At 62.8% G+C, this 19396-nt stretch overlaps 1 protein-coding gene across 1 annotated transcript; it reads right to left on the bottom strand.

Annotated features, from left to right (window-relative positions):
- Nucleotides 1-2222: 2222 nt before the first annotated feature.
- UFC1 (ubiquitin-fold modifier conjugating enzyme 1) lies at nucleotides 2223-18490 on the bottom strand. The gene is made up of 6 exons (XM_075331218.1): nucleotides 18346-18490; nucleotides 4891-4958; nucleotides 4018-4081; nucleotides 3875-3951; nucleotides 3617-3707; nucleotides 2223-3451 (listed from the first exon to the last, which is right to left on the bottom strand). The coding sequence occupies exons 1-6, from the start codon at nucleotides 18466-18468 to the stop codon at nucleotides 3380-3382; spliced, it is 495 nt and encodes a 164-aa protein (XP_075187333.1). The 5' UTR covers nucleotides 18469-18490; the 3' UTR covers nucleotides 2223-3379.
- Nucleotides 18491-19396: the final 906 nt, after the last annotated feature.

The following is a 19396-nucleotide window of genomic DNA, read 5'->3' as shown; positions in this document are numbered from 1 at the left end:
TTTGAGCGCTAATGATGGATCAGTTTCTAAATGTTCTTTTGAAGATTAGGCTTTATTGTTAAAAGATAAAGCTCTTGTTATCACTTCACAACGCGTTTCAGCAAGATCCCCTTGCTTTCCTCAGGTAAACCTCCAGCTCCATCCAGCCAAAAGGATCAGATAACACCAGTTACCACAGCCCCTCATAACCAGAGGACTTACACGCTCATCACCGAGGTTGTGCGAGGGCGCACAACCAAAGCAGGTGAGCAGCTTCTAACTATACTAATCTAACATTAATACATCGGGTGCTCTTAGATTGCGCTATTGATTTATTTTTACAGTGATATTCTTAGGGTGGGAAGGGCCATCGTTATTTGGCCCTTTCCAGCCTAACAATAGGAGCCCACAGCTGCCTCAGACATGGCACATCCATAAGATGCACCAATTCTGGTGCTGGACCCGGCTCTTCCCGTTGCCCTGGTGCAGTGGCAATGGAGTAATAAGGAGTTAATAACAGTCCACAGCTGCTACTAAGTCCTAGCTTACTGATGACAGGCGTCTATGAGACTCCCCATCACTAATCTGTAAATAAACACAAACACCCAAAAAATCCTTTATTTGAAAGAAAAGACAAAAAGCACCCTTTCACCACTTCATTAACCCCCCATACACCCCTGCAGGTCTGATGTAATCCACACAAGATCCCACAATGCTTCTAGCACTGCTACATAGCTGAAGCTCACAGCGAGCGCTATAGAACATGACTGCCCACTGTGAGCTCCATGCAGCTGACATTTAGGACACCCGTGGCCACAGCTGGAGTCCTGCACCTGTGACCGCAAATCAGCCGACAGAAGTGAGCCGTACAACCAGCAGGACATCACTCAGGTGTTTTGCTGTTACAGGTGGAGGCTGTGGCCATGGCTAACCTGAGTGACGTCACCGCTGAGCACGCGGCTCACTTCATTTGCGGTCTGAACTTCACAGCGGGCAGTCCTGTTCTATGGTGCTCGCTGTCAGCTTCCGATGTAGCAGTGCTGGAAGCATTGTGGTACCTCGTGTGGATTACGTCCAACCTGGAGAGGTGTTTTGGGGGCTAATAAAGTGGTGAAAGAGGGTGCTTTTTGTTTTTTATTCCAAATTAAGCATTATTTCGGTGTTTGTGTTTATTTACTTTCACTTACAGATTAATGATGGGGGGGGGTGTCTTGGGTAGACTCCTGCCATTACTAATCTAGGACTTAGTGGCAGCTATAAGCTGTTATTAACTCTTTTTTACCCCGATTGACACCGCACCAGGGCAATGCGGAACGAGCCAGGTAAAGTGTCGGGACTCTCACATCTAATGTATGCGGCAATTTTGGGCAGCTGTTGGCAGATATTTTTAGGCTGGGGGGTGCATAATAACCATAGGTATCCCCAGCCTGAGAATACCAGCCCCCAGCTGTTGGGCTTTATCTGGGCTTGTAAAAAAAATATGGGGTTGGTGGAAATCGTACGCCAATTTTTTTTATTATTTATTTTACTGTACAATATAGAGCCGCACACCGGCGTCAATGATTGCTTGCAGTCAGACAGCTGTCACTCAGGATGGGGGGCGCATCTGATTGCAACCAATCACATCCACCGGTGGGTGGGGGGAAGCAGTGCATATTCAAAGAAAGTAATGAGCGGCCTGGAAAGTAAATGACCTGCCGCGGGAGCAGGGTGACAGCCGCACCAGTGATTCGGTAAATATGAAGCACTTGCTCCTACCCCTTTGCGCCAGATTGTGGTCCCCATTGACTTTATGACTTTATCTAGCCAGATACCAGGGATCAATCCGCCACCGACCCCAAGTCAGCGGGGGATTGATCTGCCAGTCCTCCGAAACGCAGGGACAAGACACAAAAAGAATTGAGAAGCTGCATCTTGGCTATGCCTTAAAAAACGCAGCCAAGATGCAGCCAAAAAAAGATGCAGTGTGTGAACAGCAACATAGAAATCTCCTAGACTTTGCTGGGGGAAGGAAACGCATGAATTTAGGTGCATCTTAGTGACGTCAAAAATGCAGAAAAAGCTGCAGCGTGTGAACATAGCCTTATGTGCTCTTGTACCTCCTCCTTCCTGACTCCTATATACACAGGTTATAGACTGGAGCCCTGCCCCCACCCCCTGCGCCCCACCCCTCTGGTCACACGGGCAGCGCCACTCACCTCTTTCCTACAGTCTCTAAAATTCACAAGTTGAAATAAATTACATGAATTTCCACCTCAATTTTATTATAACAGTAAAATAATGAAGATGGAAACCGATATCACAATGTGATCAGTACAGGGCGGCTCGGTGATCACCTGTGGGTGATGGCACAATGGGCTCCACAGTCCCCAGCAATGAGGCAGGGGGAGAGAGGGCCGACGAGGAGGAGCCGCAATCACCGGCGACAGGGGAGAGAGGGGCCGACGAGGAGGAGCCGCAATCACCGGCGACAGGGGAGAGAGGGGCCGACGAGGAGGAGCCGCAATCACCGGCGACAGGGGAGAGAGGGCCGACGAGGAGGAGCCGCAATCACCAGCGACAGGGGAGAGAGGGCCGACGAGGAGGAGCCGCAATCACCGGCGACAGGGGAGAGAGGGCCGACGAGGAGGAGCCGCAATCACCGGCGACAGGGGAGAGAGGGCCGACGAGGAGCCGCAATCACCGGCAACAGGGGAGAGAGGGCCGACGAGGAGCCGCAATCACCGGCGACAGGGGAGAGAGGGCAGACGAGGAGCCGCAATCACCGGCGACAGGGGAGAGAGGGCCGACGAGGAGGAGCCGCAATCACCGGCGATAGGGGAGAGAGGGCCGACGAGGAGGAGCCGCAATCACCGGCGATAGGGGAGAGAGGGCCGAGGAGGAGGAGCCGCAATCACCGGCGACGGGAGAGAGGGCCGACGAGGAGCCGCAATCACCGGCGACAGGGGAGAGAGGGCCGACGAGACACCGCAATCACCGCGACAGGGGAGAGAGGGCCGACGAGGAGCCGCAATCACCGGCGACAGGGGAGAGAGGGCCGACGAGGGAGCCACAATCACCGGCGACAGGGGAGAGAGGGCCGACGAGGAGCCGCAATCACCAGCGACAGGGGAGAGAAGCCGACGATGAGGAGCCGCAATCACCGGCGACAGGGGAGAGAGGGCCGACGACGAGGAGCCCGCAATCACCGGCGACAGGGGAGAGAGGGCCGACGAGGCGCCGCAATCACCGGCGACAGGGAGAGAGGGCCGACGACGAGGAGCCGCAATCACCGGCGACAGGGGAGAGAGGGCCGACGAGGAGCCGCAATCACCAGTGATGGGGGAAGAGAGGGCCAACAGGGACTCCACAGTCACCGGTGGATTCAGCCACCATGCTTCCTTTGATGTGACGGTAGAAATCAATCGTCTTTGTGTCTGACCAGTCCTTTACTGATGAGGTCGGGAATCTCCACCGCCAGCCACGGCCCGAGCTACAACACATAACAGAAAACAGTGAGAATCACATTTTTTTTCTTTTACAAATTGAAAAAAAAATCACCCAAACTAGAAATTGAACTTGCGGGGCCATTCCCCTCGTTCACTCGACATGACAGGACGGTGCAGCAGTCGCCCATCTTCAGGATTATTTTACTCACCCCCAGGGCGATGAGATGCGCCAGCCCAAATTTCGGGACGTTCCGCGCCCACAGCGGCTTGAAGTGCTCCGTCAGACAGATCTTACCTCCCCTGGAGACAACAGAGGAGCGGTGTCTGAGACCAGGCCAGAGGCAGCCCATACACAACAGTGTGGGCATTGCCCCAGGGTCCGTGCCTCCGCCCCCCGGCCTGCACCCACACATAGTCATGGAGGTAAACCTTTCCCCCCGTGCGGTGATGCCTTCCCGCTCTCATACCTGTACATTTTTGCCGTCTTCCCGTCTAGCTCTGGAATGGCGATTTCTGGCGCTGTGGTGGGGTACGTGACCGGGATCTGTGGGGGAGAACACGTCAGTACAGCACCGCATGCTTCCTAATGATAGGAACCCAAGAGACTCACATCGAACTCCACATCAAACTCGTACTTCAGCAGCTCGTGAATGTACCAGCACTTCCCGAACCACCTGCAAGAGACGCCGCCATTACCACGTGCCGTGTGAGTGTGGGCAGCCGGGGTACGATGCCGGGGGGGAGGGGGGTACAGTGCCGGGAGGGGTACGGTGCCAGGAGGGGTATGGTGTCGGGGTGTACAATGCCGGGGGGATGGGGTACGGTGCCAGGAGGGGTATGGTGCCAGGAGGTACAATGCCGGGGGGGAGGGGGTACGGTGCCAGGAGGGGTATGGTGCCAGGAGGTACAATGCCGGGGGGGAGGGGGTACGATGCCAGGAGGGGTATGGTGCCAGGAGGTACAATGCCGGGGGGGAGGGGGTACGGTGCCAGGAGGGGTATGGTGCCAGGAGGTACAATGCCGGGGGGGAGGGGGTACGGTGCCAGGAGGGGTATGGTGCCAGGAGGTACAATGCCGGGGGGGAGGGGGTACGGTGCCAGGAGGGGTATGGTGCCAGGAGGTACAATGCCGGGGGGGAGGGGGTACGATGCCAGGAGGGGTATGGTGCCAGGAGGTACAATGCCGGGGGGAGGGGGTACGGTGCCAGGAGGGGTATGGTGCCAGGAGGTACAATGCCGGGGGGGAGGGGGTACGGTGCCAGGAGGGGTATGGTGCAAGGGAGGTACAATGCCGGGGGGGAGGGGGTACGGTGCCAGGAGGGGTATGGTGCCAGGGGGTACAATGCCGGGGGGGAGGGTGTACGGTGCCAGGAGGGGTATGGTGCCGGGGGGGTAGGGGGTACGGTGCCAGGAGGGGTACAATGCCGGGGGGGAGGGGTATGGTGCTGGTGGGGGGCGGTGCCAGGATCCATCCTGAATCTTACCTGGTGCCTTCCTTATTGGACTCCAAGCGGAGCCAGTCATTATCGGCCTTCTTGTTATTCTCCACGTACTGAGGGGAGAAAAATAAATGAGTCGTCCAGAAAAGGACAGTATGGGGGTGGGGGGTAGTAATCAGTGCCAGGGGCGGAATAAAGGGGTCCGAAGGTCAGTACTAGTAACAGTACAAGGGGGTGCGGAGCTCAGTGCTGCGGGCAGTACGGGGGGTGCGGAGCTCAGTGCTGCGGGCAGTACGGGGGGTGCGGAGCTCAGTGCTGCGGGCAGTACGGGGGGTGCGGAGCTCAGTGCTGCGGGCAGTACGGGGGGTGCGGAGCTCAGTGCTGCGGGCAGTACGGGGGGTGCGGAGCTCAGTGCTGCGGGCAGTACGGGGGGTGCGGAGCTCAGTGCTGCGGGCAGTACGGGGGGTGCGGAGCTCAGTGCTGCGGGCAGTACGGGGGGTGCGGAGCTCAGTGCTGCGGGCAGTACGGGGGGTGCGGAGCTCAGTGCTGCGGGCAGTACGGGGGGTGCGGAGCTCAGTGCTGCGGGCAGTACGGGGGGTGCGGAGCTCAGTGCTGCGGGCAGTACGGGGGGTGCGGAGCTCAGTGCTGCGGGCAGTACGGGGGGTGCGGAGCTCAGTGCTGCGGGCAGTACGGGGGGTGCGGAGCTCAGTGCTGCGGGCAGTACGGGGGGTGCGGAGCTCAGTGCTGCGGGCAGTACGGGGGGTGCGGAGCTCAGTGCTGCGGGCAGTACGGGGGGTGCGGAGCTCAGTGCTGCGGGCAGTACGGGGGGTGCGGAGCTCAGTGCTGCGGGCAGTACGGGGGGTGCGGAGCTCAGTGCTGCGGGCAGTACGGGGGGTGCGGAGCTCAGTGCTGCGGGCAGTACGGGGGGTGCGGAGCTCAGTGCTGCGGGCAGTACGGGGGGTGCGGAGCTCAGTGCTGCGGGCAGTACGGGGGGTGCGGAGGTCAGTGCTGCGGGCAGTACGGGGGGTGCGGAGGTCAGTGCTGCGGGCAGTACGGGGGGTGCGGAGGTCAGTGCTGCGGGCAGTACGGGGGGTGCGGAGGTCAGTGCTGCGGGCAGTACTGGGGGCGCGGAGGTCAGTACTGGGGGCAGTACTAGGGGCGTGGAGGTCAGTACTAGGGGCAGTACGGGGGTGCGGAGGTCAGTACTAGGGGCAGTACTAGGGGCGCGGAGGTCAGTACTAGGGGCAGTACTAGGGGCAGTACTAGGGGCGCGGAGGTCAGTACTAGGGGCAGTACGGGGGGCGCGGAGGTCAGTACTAGGGGCAGTACGGGGGGCGCGGAGGTCAGTACTAGGAGCAGTACGGGGGGCGCGGAGGTCAGTACTAGGAGCAGTACGGGGGGCGCGGAGGTCAGTACTAGGAGCAGTATGGGGGGGTGCGGAGGTCAGTACTAGGAGCAGTATGGGGGGGTGCGGAGGTCAGTACGGGGGGTGCGGAGGTCAGTACTAGGGGCAGTGCGGGGGGGTGCGGAGGTCAGTCCTAGGGGCAGTGCGGGGGGGTGCGGAGGTCAGTGCTAAAGGCAGTACGGGGGGTGCGGAGCTCAGTGCTGCGGGCAGTACGGGGGGTGCGGAGCTCAGTACTAGGGGCAGTACGGGGGGTGCGGAGGTCAGTACTAGGGGCAGTACGGGGGGTGCGGAGGTCAGTACTAGGGGCAGTGCGGGGGGGTGCAGAGGTCAGTACTAGGGGCAATGCGGGGGGGGTGCGGAGGTCAGTACTAGGGGCAGTGCGGAGGTCAGTACTAGGGGCAGTGCGGGGGGTGCGGAGGTCAGTACTAGGGGCAGTACGGGGGGGGTGCGGAGGTCAGTACGGGGGGTTCGGAGGTCAGTACTAGGGGCAGTACGGGGGGGTGCGGAGGTCAGTACTAGGGGAAGTGCGGGGGGGTGCGGAGGTCAGTACTAGGGGAAGTGCGGGGGGGTGCGGAGATCAGTACTAGGGGCAGTGCGGGGGGGGTGCGGAGGTCAGTACTAGGGGCAGTGCGGGGGGGTGCGGAGGTCAGTACTAGGGGCAGTACGGGGGGGTGCGGAGGTCAGTACTAGGGGCAGTACGGGGGGGTGCGGAGGTCAGTACTAGGGGCAGTACGGGGGCGTGCGGAGGTCAGTACTAGGGGCAGTACGGGGGGGTGCGGAGGTCAGTACTAGGGGCAGTACGGGGGGGTGCGGAGGTCAGTACTAGGGGCAGTACGGGGGGGTGCGGAGGTCAGTACTAGGGGCAGTACGGGGGGGTGCGGAGGTCAGTACTAGGGGCAGTACGGGGGGGGTGCGGAGGTCAGTACTAGGGGCAGTACGGGGAGTGCGGAGGTCAGTACTAGGGGCAGTACAGGGGGTGCGGAGGTCAATACTAGGGGCAGTACGGGGGGGGGAGCGGAGGTCGGTACGGGGGGTGCGGAGGTCAGTACTAGGGGCAGTACGAGGGGGTGCGGAGGTCAGTACTAGGGGCAGTACAGGGGGTGCGGAGGTCAGTACTAGGGGCAGTACAGGGGGTGCGGAGGTCAGTACTAGGGGCAGTACGGGGGGTGCGGAGGTCAGTACGGGGGGTGCGGAGGTCAGTACGGGGGGTGCGGAGGTCAGTACTAGGGGCAGTACGGGGGGTGCGGAGGTCAGTACTAGGGGCAGTACGAGGGCTGCGGAGGTCAGTACTAGGGGCAGTACGGGGGCTGCGGAGGTCAGTACTAGGGGCAGTACGGGGGCTGCGGAGGTCAGTACTAGGGGCAGTACGGGGGCTGCGGAGGTCAGTACTAGGGGCAGTACAGGAGGTGCGGAGGTCAGTACTAGGGGCAGTACGGAGGGGTGTGGAGGGCAGTACTAGGGGCAGTACGGAGGGGTGTGGAGGGCAGTACTAGGGGCAGTACGGAGGGGGTGTGGAGGGCAGTACTAGGGGCAGTGCGGGGGGTGCAGAGGTAAGTACTAGGGGCAGTACGGAGGTCAGTACTAGCGGCAGTACGGGGGGGTGCGGAGGTCAGTACTAGGGGCAGTACGGGGGGGGGTGGGGGGGTGCGGAGGTCAGTACTAGGGGCAGTACAGGGGGTGCGGAGGTCAGTACTAGGGGCAGTACAGGGGGTGCGGAGGTCAGTACTAGGGGCAGTACGGGGGGGTGCGGAGGTCAGTACTAGGGGCAGTACGGGGGGGGTGCGGAGGTCAGTACTAGGGGCAGTACGGGGGGGGTGCGGAGGTCAGTACTAGGGGCAGTACGGGGGGGTGCGGAGGTCAGTACTAGGGGCAGTACGGGGGGGTGGGGGGGTGCGGAGGTCAGTACTAGGGGCAGTACGGGGGGTGCGGAGGTCAGTACTAGGGGCAGTACAGGGGGTGCGGAGGTCAGTACTAGGGGCAGTACGGGGGGTGCGGAGGTCAGTACGGGGGGTGCGGAGGTCAGTACGGGGGGTGCGGAGGTCAGTACTAGGGGCAGTACGGGGGGTGCGGAGGTCAGTACTAGGGGCAGTACGGGGGCTGCGGAGGTCAGTACTAGGGGCAGTACGGGGGCTGCGGAGGTCAGTACTAGGGGCAGTACGGGGGCTGCGGAGGTCAGTACTAGGGGCAGTACGGGGGCTGCGGAGGTCAGTACTAGGGGCAGTACAGGAGGTGCGGAGGTCAGTACTAGGGGCAGTACGGAGGGGTGTGGAGGGCAGTACTAGGGGCAGTACGGAGGGGTGTGGAGGGCAGTACTAGGGGCAGTACGGAGGGGGTGTGGAGGGCAGTACTAGGGGCAGTGCGGGGGGTGCAGAGGTAAGTACTAGGGGCAGTACGGAGGTCAGTACTAGCGGCAGTACGGGGGGGTGCGGAGGTCAGTACTAGGGGCAGTACGGGGGGGGGTGGGGGGGTGCGGAGGTCAGTACTAGGGGCAGTACAGGGGGTGCGGAGGTCAGTACTAGGGGCAGTACAGGGGGTGCGGAGGTCAGTACTAGGGGCAGTACGGGGGGGTGCGGAGGTCAGTACTAGGGGCAGTACGGGGGGGGTGCGGAGGTCAGTACTAGGGGCAGTACGGGGGGGGTGCGGAGGTCAGTACTAGGGGCAGTACGGGGGGGTGCGGAGGTCAGTACTAGGGGCAGTACGGGGGGGTGGGGGGGTGCGGAGGTCAGTACTAGGGGCAGTACGGGGGGGGTGCGGAGGTCAGTACTAGGGGCAGTACGGGGGGGGGAGCGGAGGTCAGTACGGGGGGTGCGGAGGTCAGTACTAGGGGCAGTACGGGGGGGGTGCGGAGGTCAGTACTAGGGGCAGTACGGGGGGGTGCGGAGGTCAGTACTAGGGGCAGTACGGGGGGGTGCGGAGGTCAGTACTAGGGGCAGTACGGGGGGGTGCGGAGGTCAGTATTAGGGTCAGTACAGGGGGTGCGGAGGTCAGTACTAGGGGCAGTACGGGGGGGTGCGGAGGTCAGTACTAGGGGCAGTGCGGGGGGGTGCGGAGGTCAGTACTAGGGGCAGTGCGGGGGGGTGCGGAGATCAGTACTAGGGGCAGTGCGGGGGGGTGCGGAGGTCAGTACTAGGGGCAGTGCGGGGGGGTGCGGAGGTCAGTACTAGGGGCAGTGCGGGGGGGTGCGGAGGTCAGTACTAGGGGCAGTGCGGGGGGGTGCGGAGGTCAGTACTAGGGGCAGTGCGGGGGGGTGCGGAGGTCAGTACTAGGGGCAGTGCGGGGGGGTGCGGAGGTCAGTACTAGGGGCAGTGCGGGGGGGTGCGGAGGTCAGTACTAGGGGCAGTGCGGGGGGGTGCGGAGGTCAGTACTAGGGGCAGTGCGGGGGGGATGCGGAGGTCAGTACTAGGGGCAGTGCGGGGGGGATGCGGAGGTCAGTACTAGGGGCAGTACGGGGGGGTGCGGAGGTCAGTACTAGGGGCAGTACGGGGGGGTGCGGAGGTCAGTACTAGGGGCAGTACGGGGGGGGTGCGGAGGTCAGTACTAGGGGCAGTACGGGGGGGGTGCGGAGGTCAGTACTAGGGGCAGTACGGGGGGGGTGCGGAGGTCAGTACTAGGGGCAGTACGGGGGGGGTGCGGAGGTCAGTACTAGGGGCAGTACGGGGGGGTGCGGAGGTCAGTACTAGGGGCAGTACGGGGGGGTGCGGAGGTCAGTACTAGGGGCAGTACGGGGGGGTGCGGAGGTCAGTACTAGGGGCAGTACGGGGGGGTGCGGAGGTCAGTACTAGGGGCAGTACGGGGGGGTGCGGAGGTCAGTACTAGGGGCAGTACGGGGGGGTGCGGAGGTCAGTACTAGGGGCAGTACGGGGGGGTGCGGAGGTCAGTACTAGGGGCAGTACGGGGGGGTGCGGAGGTCAGTACTAGGGGCAGTACGGGGGGGTGCGGAGGTCAGTACTAGGGGCAGTACGGGGGGGTGCGGAGGTCAGTACGGGGGGTGCGGAGGTCAGTACTAAGGGCAGTACGGGGGGGTGCGGAGGTCAGTACTAGGGGAAGTGCGGGGGGGTGCGGAGATCAGTACTAGGGGCAGTGCGGGGGGGTGCGGAGGTCAGTACTAGGGGCAGTGCGGGGGGGTGCGGAGGTCAGTACTAGGGGCAGTGCGGGGGGTGCGGAGGTCAGTACTAGGGGCAGTACGGGGGGGTGCGGAGGTCAGTACTAGGGGCAGTACGGGGGGGTGCGGAGGTCAGTACTAGGGGCAGTACGGGGGGGTGCGGAGGTCAGTACTAGGGGCAGTACGGGGGGGTGCGGAGGTCAGTACTAGGGGCAGTACGGGGGGGTGCGGAGGTCAGTACTAGGGGCAGTACGGGGGGGTGCGGAGGTCAGTACTAGGGGCAGTACGGGGGGGTGCGGAGGTCAGTACTAGGGGCAGTACGGGGGGGGTGCGGAGGTCAGTACTAGGGGCAGTACGGGGGGGTGCGGAGGTCAGTACTAGGGGCAGTACGGGGGGGTGCGGAGGTCAGTACTAGGGGCAGTACGGGGGGGTGCGGAGGTCAGTACTAGGGGCAGTACGGGGGGGTGCGGAGGTCAGTACTAGGGGCAGTACGGGGGGGTGCGGAGGTCAGTACTAGGGGCAGTACGGGGGGGTGCGGAGGTCAGTACTAGGGGCAGTACGGGGGGGTGCGGAGGTCAGTACTAGGGGCAGTACGGGGGGGGTGCGGAGGTCAGTACTAGGGGCAGTACGGGGGGGGTGCGGAGGTCAGTACTAGGGGCAGTACGGGGGGGTGCGGAGGTCAGTACTAGGGGCAGTACGGGGGGGTGCGGAGGTCAGTACTAGGGGCAGTACGGGGGGGTGCGGAGGTCAGTACTAGGGGCAGTACGGGGGGGTGCGGAGGTCAGTACTAGGGGCAGTACGGGGGGGTGCGGAGGTCAGTACTAGGGGCAGTACGGGGGGGTGCGGAGGTCAGTACTAGGGGCAGTACGGGGGGGTGCGGAGGTCAGTACTAGGGGCAGTACGGGGGGGTGCGGAGGTCAGTACTAGGGGCAGTACGGGGGGGTGCGGAGGTCAGTACTAGGGGCAGTACGGGGGGGGTGCGGAGGTCAGTACTAGGGGCAGTACGGGGAGTGCGGAGGTCAGTACTAGGGGCAGTACAGGGGGTGCGGAGGTCAATACTAGGGGCAGTACGGGGGGGGAGCGGAGGTCGGTACGGGGGGTGCGGAGGTCAGTACTAGGGGCAGTACGAGGGGGTGCGGAGGTCAGTACTAGGGGCAGTACAGGGGGTGCGGAGGTCAGTACTAGGGGCAGTACAGGGGGTGCGGAGGTCAGTACTAGGGGCAGTACGGGGGGTGCGGAGGTCAGTACGGGGGGTGCGGAGGTCAGTACGGGGGGTGCGGAGGTCAGTACGGGGGGTGCGGAGGTCAGTACGGGGGGTGCGGAGGTCAGTACGGGGGGTGCGGAGGTCAGTACTAGGGGCAGTACGGGGGCTGCGGAGGTCAGTACTAGGGGCAGTACGGGGGGTGCGGAGGTCAGTACTAGGGGCAGTACAGGAGGTGCGGAGGTCAGTACTAGGGGCAGTACGGAGGGGTGTGGAGGGCAGTACTAGGGGCAGTACGGAGGGGTGCAGAGGTAAGTACTAGGGGCAGTACGGAGGTCAGTACTAGGGGCAGTACGGGGGGGGTGGGGGGGTGCGGAGGTCAGTACTAGGGGCAGTACAGGGGGTGCGGAGGTCAGTACTAGGGGCAGTACAGGGGGTGCGGAGGTCAGTACTAGGGGCAGTACGGGGGGGTGCGGAGGTCAGTACTAGGGGCAGTACGGGGGGGGTGCGGAGGTCAGTACTAGGGGCAGTACGGGGGGGGTGCGAAGGTCAGTACTAGGGGCAGTACGGGGGGGGTGCGGAGGTCAGTACTAGGGGCAGTACGGGGGGGTGCGGAGGTCAGTACTAGGGGCAGTACGGGGGGGTGGGGGGGTGCGGAGGTCAGTACTAGGGGCAGTACGGGGGGGTGCGGAGGTCAGTACTAGGGGCAGTACGGGGGGGGGAGCGGAGGTCAGTACGGAAGGTGCGGAGGTCAGTACTAGGGGCAGTACGGGGGGGTGCGGAGGTCAGTACTAGGGGCAGTACGGGGGGGTGCGGAGGTCAGTACTAGGGGCAGTACGGGGGGGTGCGGAGGTCAGTACTAGGGGCAGTACGGGGGGGTGCGGAGGTCAGTACTAGGGGCAGTACGGGGGGGTGCGGAGGTCAGTACTAGGGGCAGTACGGGGGGGTGCGGAGGTCAGTACTAGGGGCAGTACGGGGGGGTGCGGAGGTCAGTACTAGGGGCAGTACGGGGGGGTGCGGAGGTCAGTACTAGGGGCAGTACGGGGGGGTGCGGAGGTCAGTACTAGGGGCAGTACGGGGGGGTGCGGAGGTCAGTACTAGGGGCAGTACGGGGGGGTGCGGAGGTCAGTACGGGGGGTGCGGAGGTCAGTACTAGGGGCAGTACGGGGGGGGTGCGGAGGTCAGTACTAGGGGCAGTACGGGGGGGTGCGGAGGTCAGTACTAGGGGCAGTACGGGGGGGTGCGGAGGTCAGTACGGGGGGTGCGGAGGTCAGTACTAGGGGAAGTGCGGGGGGGTGCGGAGATCAGTACTAGGGGCAGTGCGGGGGGGGTGCGGAGGTCAGTACTAGGGGCAGTGCGGGGGGGTGCGGAGGTCAGTACTAGGGGCAGTGCGGGGGGGTGCGGAGGTCAGTACTAGGGGCAGTGCGGGGGGGGTGCGGAGGTCAGTACTAGGGGCAGTGCGGGGGGGGGTGCGGAGGTCAGTACTAGGGGCAGTACGGGGGGGTGCGGAGGTCAGTACTAGGGGCAGTACGGGGGGTGCGGAGGTCAGTACTAGGGGCAGTACGGGGGGGGTGCGGAGGTCAGTACTAGGGGCAGTACGGGGGGGGTGCGGAGGTCAGTACTAGGGGCAGTACGGGGGGGGTGCGGAGGTCAGTACTAGGGGCAGTACGGGGGGGTGCGGAGGTCAGTACTAGGGGCAGTACGGGGGGGGTGCGGAGGTCAGTACTAGGGGCAGTACGGGGGGGTGCGGAGGTCAGTACTAGGGGCAGTACGGGGGGGTGCGGAGGTCAGTACTAGGGGCAGTACGGGGGGGTGCGGAGGTCAGTACTAGGGGCAGTACGGGGGGGTGCGGAGGTCAGTACTAGGGGCAGTACGGGGGGGTGCGGAGGTCAGTACTAGGGGCAGTACGGGGGGGTGCGGAGGTCAGTACTAGGGGCAGTACGGGGGGGTGCGGAGGTCAGTACTAGGGGCAGTACGGGGGGGTGCGGAGGTCAGTACTAGGGGCAGTACGGGGGGGTGCGGAGGTCAGTACTAGGGGCAGTACGGGGGGGTGCGGAGGTCAGTACTAGGGGCAGTACGGGGGGGTGCGGAGGTCAGTACTAGGGGCAGTACGGGGGGGTGCGGAGGTCAGTACTAGGGGCAGTACGGGGGGGGTGCGGAGGTCAGTACTAGGGGCAGTACGGGGGGGTGCGGAGGTCAGTACTAGGGGCAGTACGGGGGGGTGCGGAGGTCAGTACTAGGGGCAGTACGGGGGGGTGCGGAGGTCAGTACTAGGGGCAGTACGGGGGGGTGCGGAGGTCAGTACTAGGGGCAGTACGGGGGGGGTGCGGAGGTCAGTACTAGGGGCAGTACGGGGAGTGCGGAGGTCAGTACTAGGGGCAGTACAGGGGGTGCGGAGGTCAGTACTAGGGGCAGTACGGGGGGGGAGCGGAGGTCGGTACGGGGGGTGCGGAGGTCAGTACTAGGGGCAGTACGAGGGGGTGCGGAGGTCAGTACTAGGGGCAGTACAGGGGGTGCGGAGGTCAGTACTAGGGGCAGTACAGGGGGTGCGGAGGTCAGTACTAGGGGCAGTACAGGGGGTGCGGAGGTCAGTACTAGGGGCAGTACAGGGGGTGCGGAGGTCAGTACTAGGGGCAGTACAGGGGGTGCGGAGGTCAGTACTAGGGGCAGTACGGGGGGTGCGGAGGTCAGTACGGGGGGTGCGGAGGTCAGTACGGGGGGTGCGGAGGTCAGTACGGGGGGTGCGGAGGTCAGTACTAGGGGCAGTACGGGGGGTGCGGAGGTCAGTACTAGGGGCAGTACGGGGGCTGCGGAGGTCAGTACTAGGGGCAGTACGGAGGGGTGTGGAGGGCAGTACTAGGAGCAGTACGGAGGGGTGTGGAGGGCAGTACTAGGAGCAGTACGGAGGGGTGTGGAGGGCAGTACTAGGGGCAGTACGGGGGGGGATGGGGGGGTGCGGAGGTCAGTACTAGGGGCAGTACAGGGGGTGCGGAGGTCAGTACTAGGGGCAGTACAGGGGGTGCGGAGGTCAGTACTAGGGGCAGTACGGGGGGGGTGGGGGGGTGCGGAGGTCAGTACTAGGGGCAGTACAGGGGGTGCGGAGGTCAGTACTAGGGGCAGTACGGGGGGGTGCGGAGGTCAGTACTAGGGGCAGTACGGGGGGGGGTGCGGAGGTCAGTACTAGGGGCAGTACGGGGGGGGGGTGCGGAGGTCAGTACTAGGGGCAGTACGGGGGGGGTGCGGAGGTCAGTACTAGGGGCAGTACGGGGGGGTGCGGAGGTCAGTACTAGGGGCAGTACGGGGGGGTGGGGGGGTGCGGAGGTCAGTACTAGGGGCAGTACGGGGGGGTGCGGAGGTCAGTACTAGGGGCAGTACGGGGGGGGGAGCGGAGGTCAGTACGGGGGGGTGCGGAGGTCAGTACTAGGGGCAGTACGGGGGGGTGCGGAGGTCAGTACTAGGGGCAGTACGGGGGGGTGCGGAGGTCAGTACTAGGGGCAGTACGGGGGGGTGCGGAGGTCAGTACTAGGGGCAGTACGGGGGGGTGCGGAGGTCAGTACTAGGGGCAGTACGGGGGGGTGTGGAGGGCAGTACTAGGGGCAGTACGGAGGGGTGTGGAGGGCAGTACTAGGGGCAGTACGGAGGGGGTGTGGAGGGCAGTACTAGGGGCAGTACGGGGGGTGCAGAGGTAAGTACTAGGGGCAGTACGGAGGTCAGTACTAGCGGCAGTACGGGGGGGTGCGGAGGTCAGTACTAGGGGCAGTACTAGGGGCAGTACTGGGGGGGTGCGGAGGTAAGTACTAGGGGCAGTACTGGGGGGGTGCGGAGGTAAGTACTAGGGGCAGTACTGGGGGGGTGCGGAGATAAGTACTAGGGGCAGTACTGGGGGGGTGCGGAGATAAGTACTAGGGGCAGTACTGGGGGGGTGTGGAGGTCAGTACTAGGGGCAGTACGGGGGGTGCGGAGGTCAGTACTAGGGGCAGTACGGGGGGTGCGGAGGTCAGTACTAGGGGCAGTACGGGGGGTGCGGAGGTCAGTACTAGGGGCAGTACGGGGGGTGCGGAGGTCAGTAATAGGGGCAGTACGGGGGGTGCGGAGGTCAGTAATAGGGGCAGTACGGGGGGTGCGGAGGTCAGTACGGGGGGTGCGGAGGTCAGTACGGGGGGTGCGGAGGTCAGTACGGGGGGTGCGGAGGTCAGTACGGGGGGTGCGGAGGTCAGTACGGGGGGTGCGGAGGTCAGTACGGGGGGTGCGGAGGTCAGTACGGGGGGTGCGGAGGTCAGTACTAGGGGCAGTACGGGGGGGTGCGGAGGTCAGTACTAGGGGCAGTACGGGGGACTGCGGAGGTCAGTACTAGGGGCAGTACGGGGGACTGCGGAGGTCAGTACTAGGGGCAATACGGGGGGGTGCGGAGGTCAGTACTAGGGGCAATACGGGGGGGTGCGGAGGTCAGTACTAGGGGCAGTACGGGGGGTGCGGAGGTCAGTACTAGGGGCAGTACGGGGGGGTGCGGAGGTCAGTACTAGGGGCAGTACGGGGGGGTGCGGAGGTCAGTACTAGGGGCAGTACGAGGGGGTGCGGAGGTCAGTACTAGGGGCAGTACGGGGGGTGCGGAGGTCAGTACGGGGGGTGCGGAGGTCAGTACGGGGGGCTGCGGAGGTCAGTACTAGGGGCAGTACGGGGGCTGCGGAGGTCAGTACTAGGGGCAGTACGGGGGCTGCGGAGGTCAGTGCGGGGGGTGCGGAGGTCAGTACTAGGGGCAGTACAGGAGGTGCGGAGGTCAGTACTAGGGGCAGTACGGAGGGGTGTGGAGGGCAGTACTAGGGGCAGTACGTAGGGGTGTGGAGGGCAGTACTAGGGGCAGTACGGAGGGGTGTGGAGGGCAGTACTAGGGGCAGTACGGAGGGGTGTGGAGGGCAGTACTAGGGGCAGTACGGAGGGGTGTGGAGGGCAGTACTAGGGGCAGTACGGAGGGGTGTGGAGGGCAGTACTAGGGGCAGTACGGAGGGGTGTGGAGGGCAGTACTAGGGGCAGTACGGAGGGGTGTGGAGGGCAGTACTAGGGGCAGTACGGAGGGGTGTGGAGGGCAGTACTAGGGGCAGTACGGAGGGGTGTGGAGGGCAGTACTAGGGGCAGTACGGAGGGGTGTGGAGGGCAGTACTAGGGGCAGTACGGAGGGGTGTGGAGGGCAGTACTAGGGGCAGTACGGAGGGGTGTGGAGGGCAGTACTAGGGGCAGTACGGAGGGGTGTGGAGGGCAGTACTAGGGGCAGTACGGAGGGGTGTGGAGGGCAGTACTAGGGGCAGTACGGAGGGGGTGTGGAGGGCAGTACTAGGGGCAGTACGGGGGGTGCAGAGGTAAGTACTAGGGGCAGTACGGGGGGTGCAGAGGTAAGTACTAGGGGCAGTACGGGGGGTGCAGAGGTAAGTACTAGGGGCAGTACGGAGGTCAGTACTAGGGGCAGTACGGGGGGGTGGGGGGGGGTGCGGAGGTCAGTACGGGGGCTGCGGACGTCAGTACGGGGGCTGCGGAGGACAGTACTAGGGGCAGTACGGGGGTGCAGAGGTCGGTTCTAGGGGCAGTGCGGGGGGTGCGGAGGTCAGTACTAGCGGCAGTACGGGGGGGGTGCGGAGGTCAGTACTAGGGGCAGTACGGGGGGTGCGGAGGTCAGTACTAGGGGCAGTACGGGGGGTGCAGAGGTCAGTACTAGGGGCAGTACGGGGGGTGCGGAGGTCAGTACTAGGGGCAGTACGGGGGGTGCAGAGGTCGGTTCTAGGGGCAGTACGGGGGGTGCGGAGGTCAGTACTAGGGGCAGTACGGGGGGGGGGTGTGGAGGTCAGTACTAGGGGCAGTACGGGGGGGGGGTGCGGAGGTCAGTACTAGCGGTAGTACGGGGGGTGCAGAGGTCGGTTCTAGGGGCAGTACGGGGGGGTGCGGAGGTCAGTACTAGGGGCAGTACGGGGGTGCGGAGGTCAGTACTAGCGGCAGTACGGGGGGTGCAGAGGTCGGTTCTAGGGGCAGTACGGGGGGTGTGGAGGTCAGTACTAGGGACAGTACGGGGGGGGTGTGGTGGAGGTCAGTTCTAGGGGCAGTACGGGGGGGGGTTGTGGAGGTCAGTACTAGCGGCAGTACGGGGGGGGGGGTGTGGAGGTCAGTACTAGGGACAGTACGGGGGGGGGGGTGGTGGAGGTCAGTACTAGGGACAGTACGGGGGGGGGTGTGGAGGTCAGTACTAGGGACAGTACGGGGGGGGGGGGGTGGTGGAGGTCAGTACTAGGGACAGTACGGGGGGGGGTGTGGAGGTCAGTACTAGGGACAGTACGGGGGGGGGTGTGGAGGTCAGTACTAGGGACAGTACGGGGGGGGGTTGTGGAGGTCAGTACTAGGGACAGTACGGGGGGTGAGGAGGTCAGTACTAGGGACAGTACGGGGGGTGAGGAGGTCAGTTCTAGGGGCAGTATTGTGGGTTTAGCTGTCAGTTTGGGATGTTGTATGGGGCTAGAACATAATTTCTAGAGCATAATTGTCTCTATCAATGCCAATGTATGTAAAGTGCTATGGAATTAATAGCGCTATATAAATGAATAAAATTATTATTATTATTATTATTATTATTATCACCCTGCAGGGGGCAGTATGGAGGTCAGCAGGTGGATATATGTGGGTACAGGGGATAGTAGGGGGCAGGGCTCAGCGAGAAGCTGCAGATGTCACAGTGCCAGCAGATGAGAAAGCCGGAACCTTCCTCCTGTATGACACGTTCCCGGGGGCGCTTTACCACGTGACACGTCCCACCTTAATGAGCGCCTGGTATTCCTCCTTCAGCCGCTGCACCCACAGCTCCTTATCCCTGGGGCTGGCATGAGTCTTCAGCAGAGGGATCTCCGACACCACCCGGCGAGTCGCCTCATCCACCATATTGGAAAAGGAAAGGGATTCCCAGAAGCGGATGGCTGCGTCATGCCAGTATGAAAAGCAGGGGCGGCCATCTTTGTATCTGGTAAGAAGAGGTGGCCGTATCTCGCGCGCCCCCTGGTGGTGGAAAAGCGACGCTACAGCATTGTGACTATATAAAGGACAAACACACGATGCTGAAGTTGGTTTCTTATTCGGCAATTTAGTATTTTCAGGTTTTTTTACAGTTTTAACAACAAAAATAAGACATCACAATAATACAATACAATGCACTGATGCCCTGATATACGTACACTCAAAATCAGCTGCGAAAATTATAAAACTGGCAAAAAGATGGGCATCAAAGTGGGCACCAAAGTATGTTAGTGAAAGGGTTAAATGGCTTTGGGCCACTGATCTCACACCACAATTGCATATCTAGTGATGCCCCTAATCAAACACAAGTGACCCCAGCCTGGCCCAAAGGGGTTCTGGGCATCAGAACTGGCATCAAAGTGGGAAAACCCACAGTTTTCACAGATTTGAATAAGTAACTGGTGTTTTTGAGGGGTTAAATCTGACTTTAATGTGTGGCATCACTAGGTATGTAAATGTGGGGTGAGATCAGTGGCCCAAAGCCATTTAACCCCTTCAAAACACATTCAAATCTGTGAAAACATGCTGTGTGCCCACTTTGATGCCAGTTCTGATGCCCAGAACCCCTCTGGGCCAGGCTGGAGTCACTTGAGTTTGATTAGGGGCATCACTAGATATGCAATTGTGGTGTTAGATCAGTGGCCTAAAGCCATTTAACCCTTTCACTTACATAATTCGGTGCCCGCTTTGGTGCCCATTTTTTGCCAGTTTTATAAATTTCGCAGCTGATTTTGTGTACTTATATTAGGGCATCAGTGCATTGTATTTTATTATTGGGATGTGTTATTTTTGTTGA

Source organism: Anomaloglossus baeobatrachus, chromosome 12, assembly GCF_048569485.1.
Source record: "Anomaloglossus baeobatrachus isolate aAnoBae1 chromosome 12, aAnoBae1.hap1, whole genome shotgun sequence".
Taxonomy (NCBI): domain Eukaryota; kingdom Metazoa; phylum Chordata; class Amphibia; order Anura; family Aromobatidae; genus Anomaloglossus; species Anomaloglossus baeobatrachus.
This window is presented reverse-complemented; position numbering and strand designations above follow the sequence as displayed.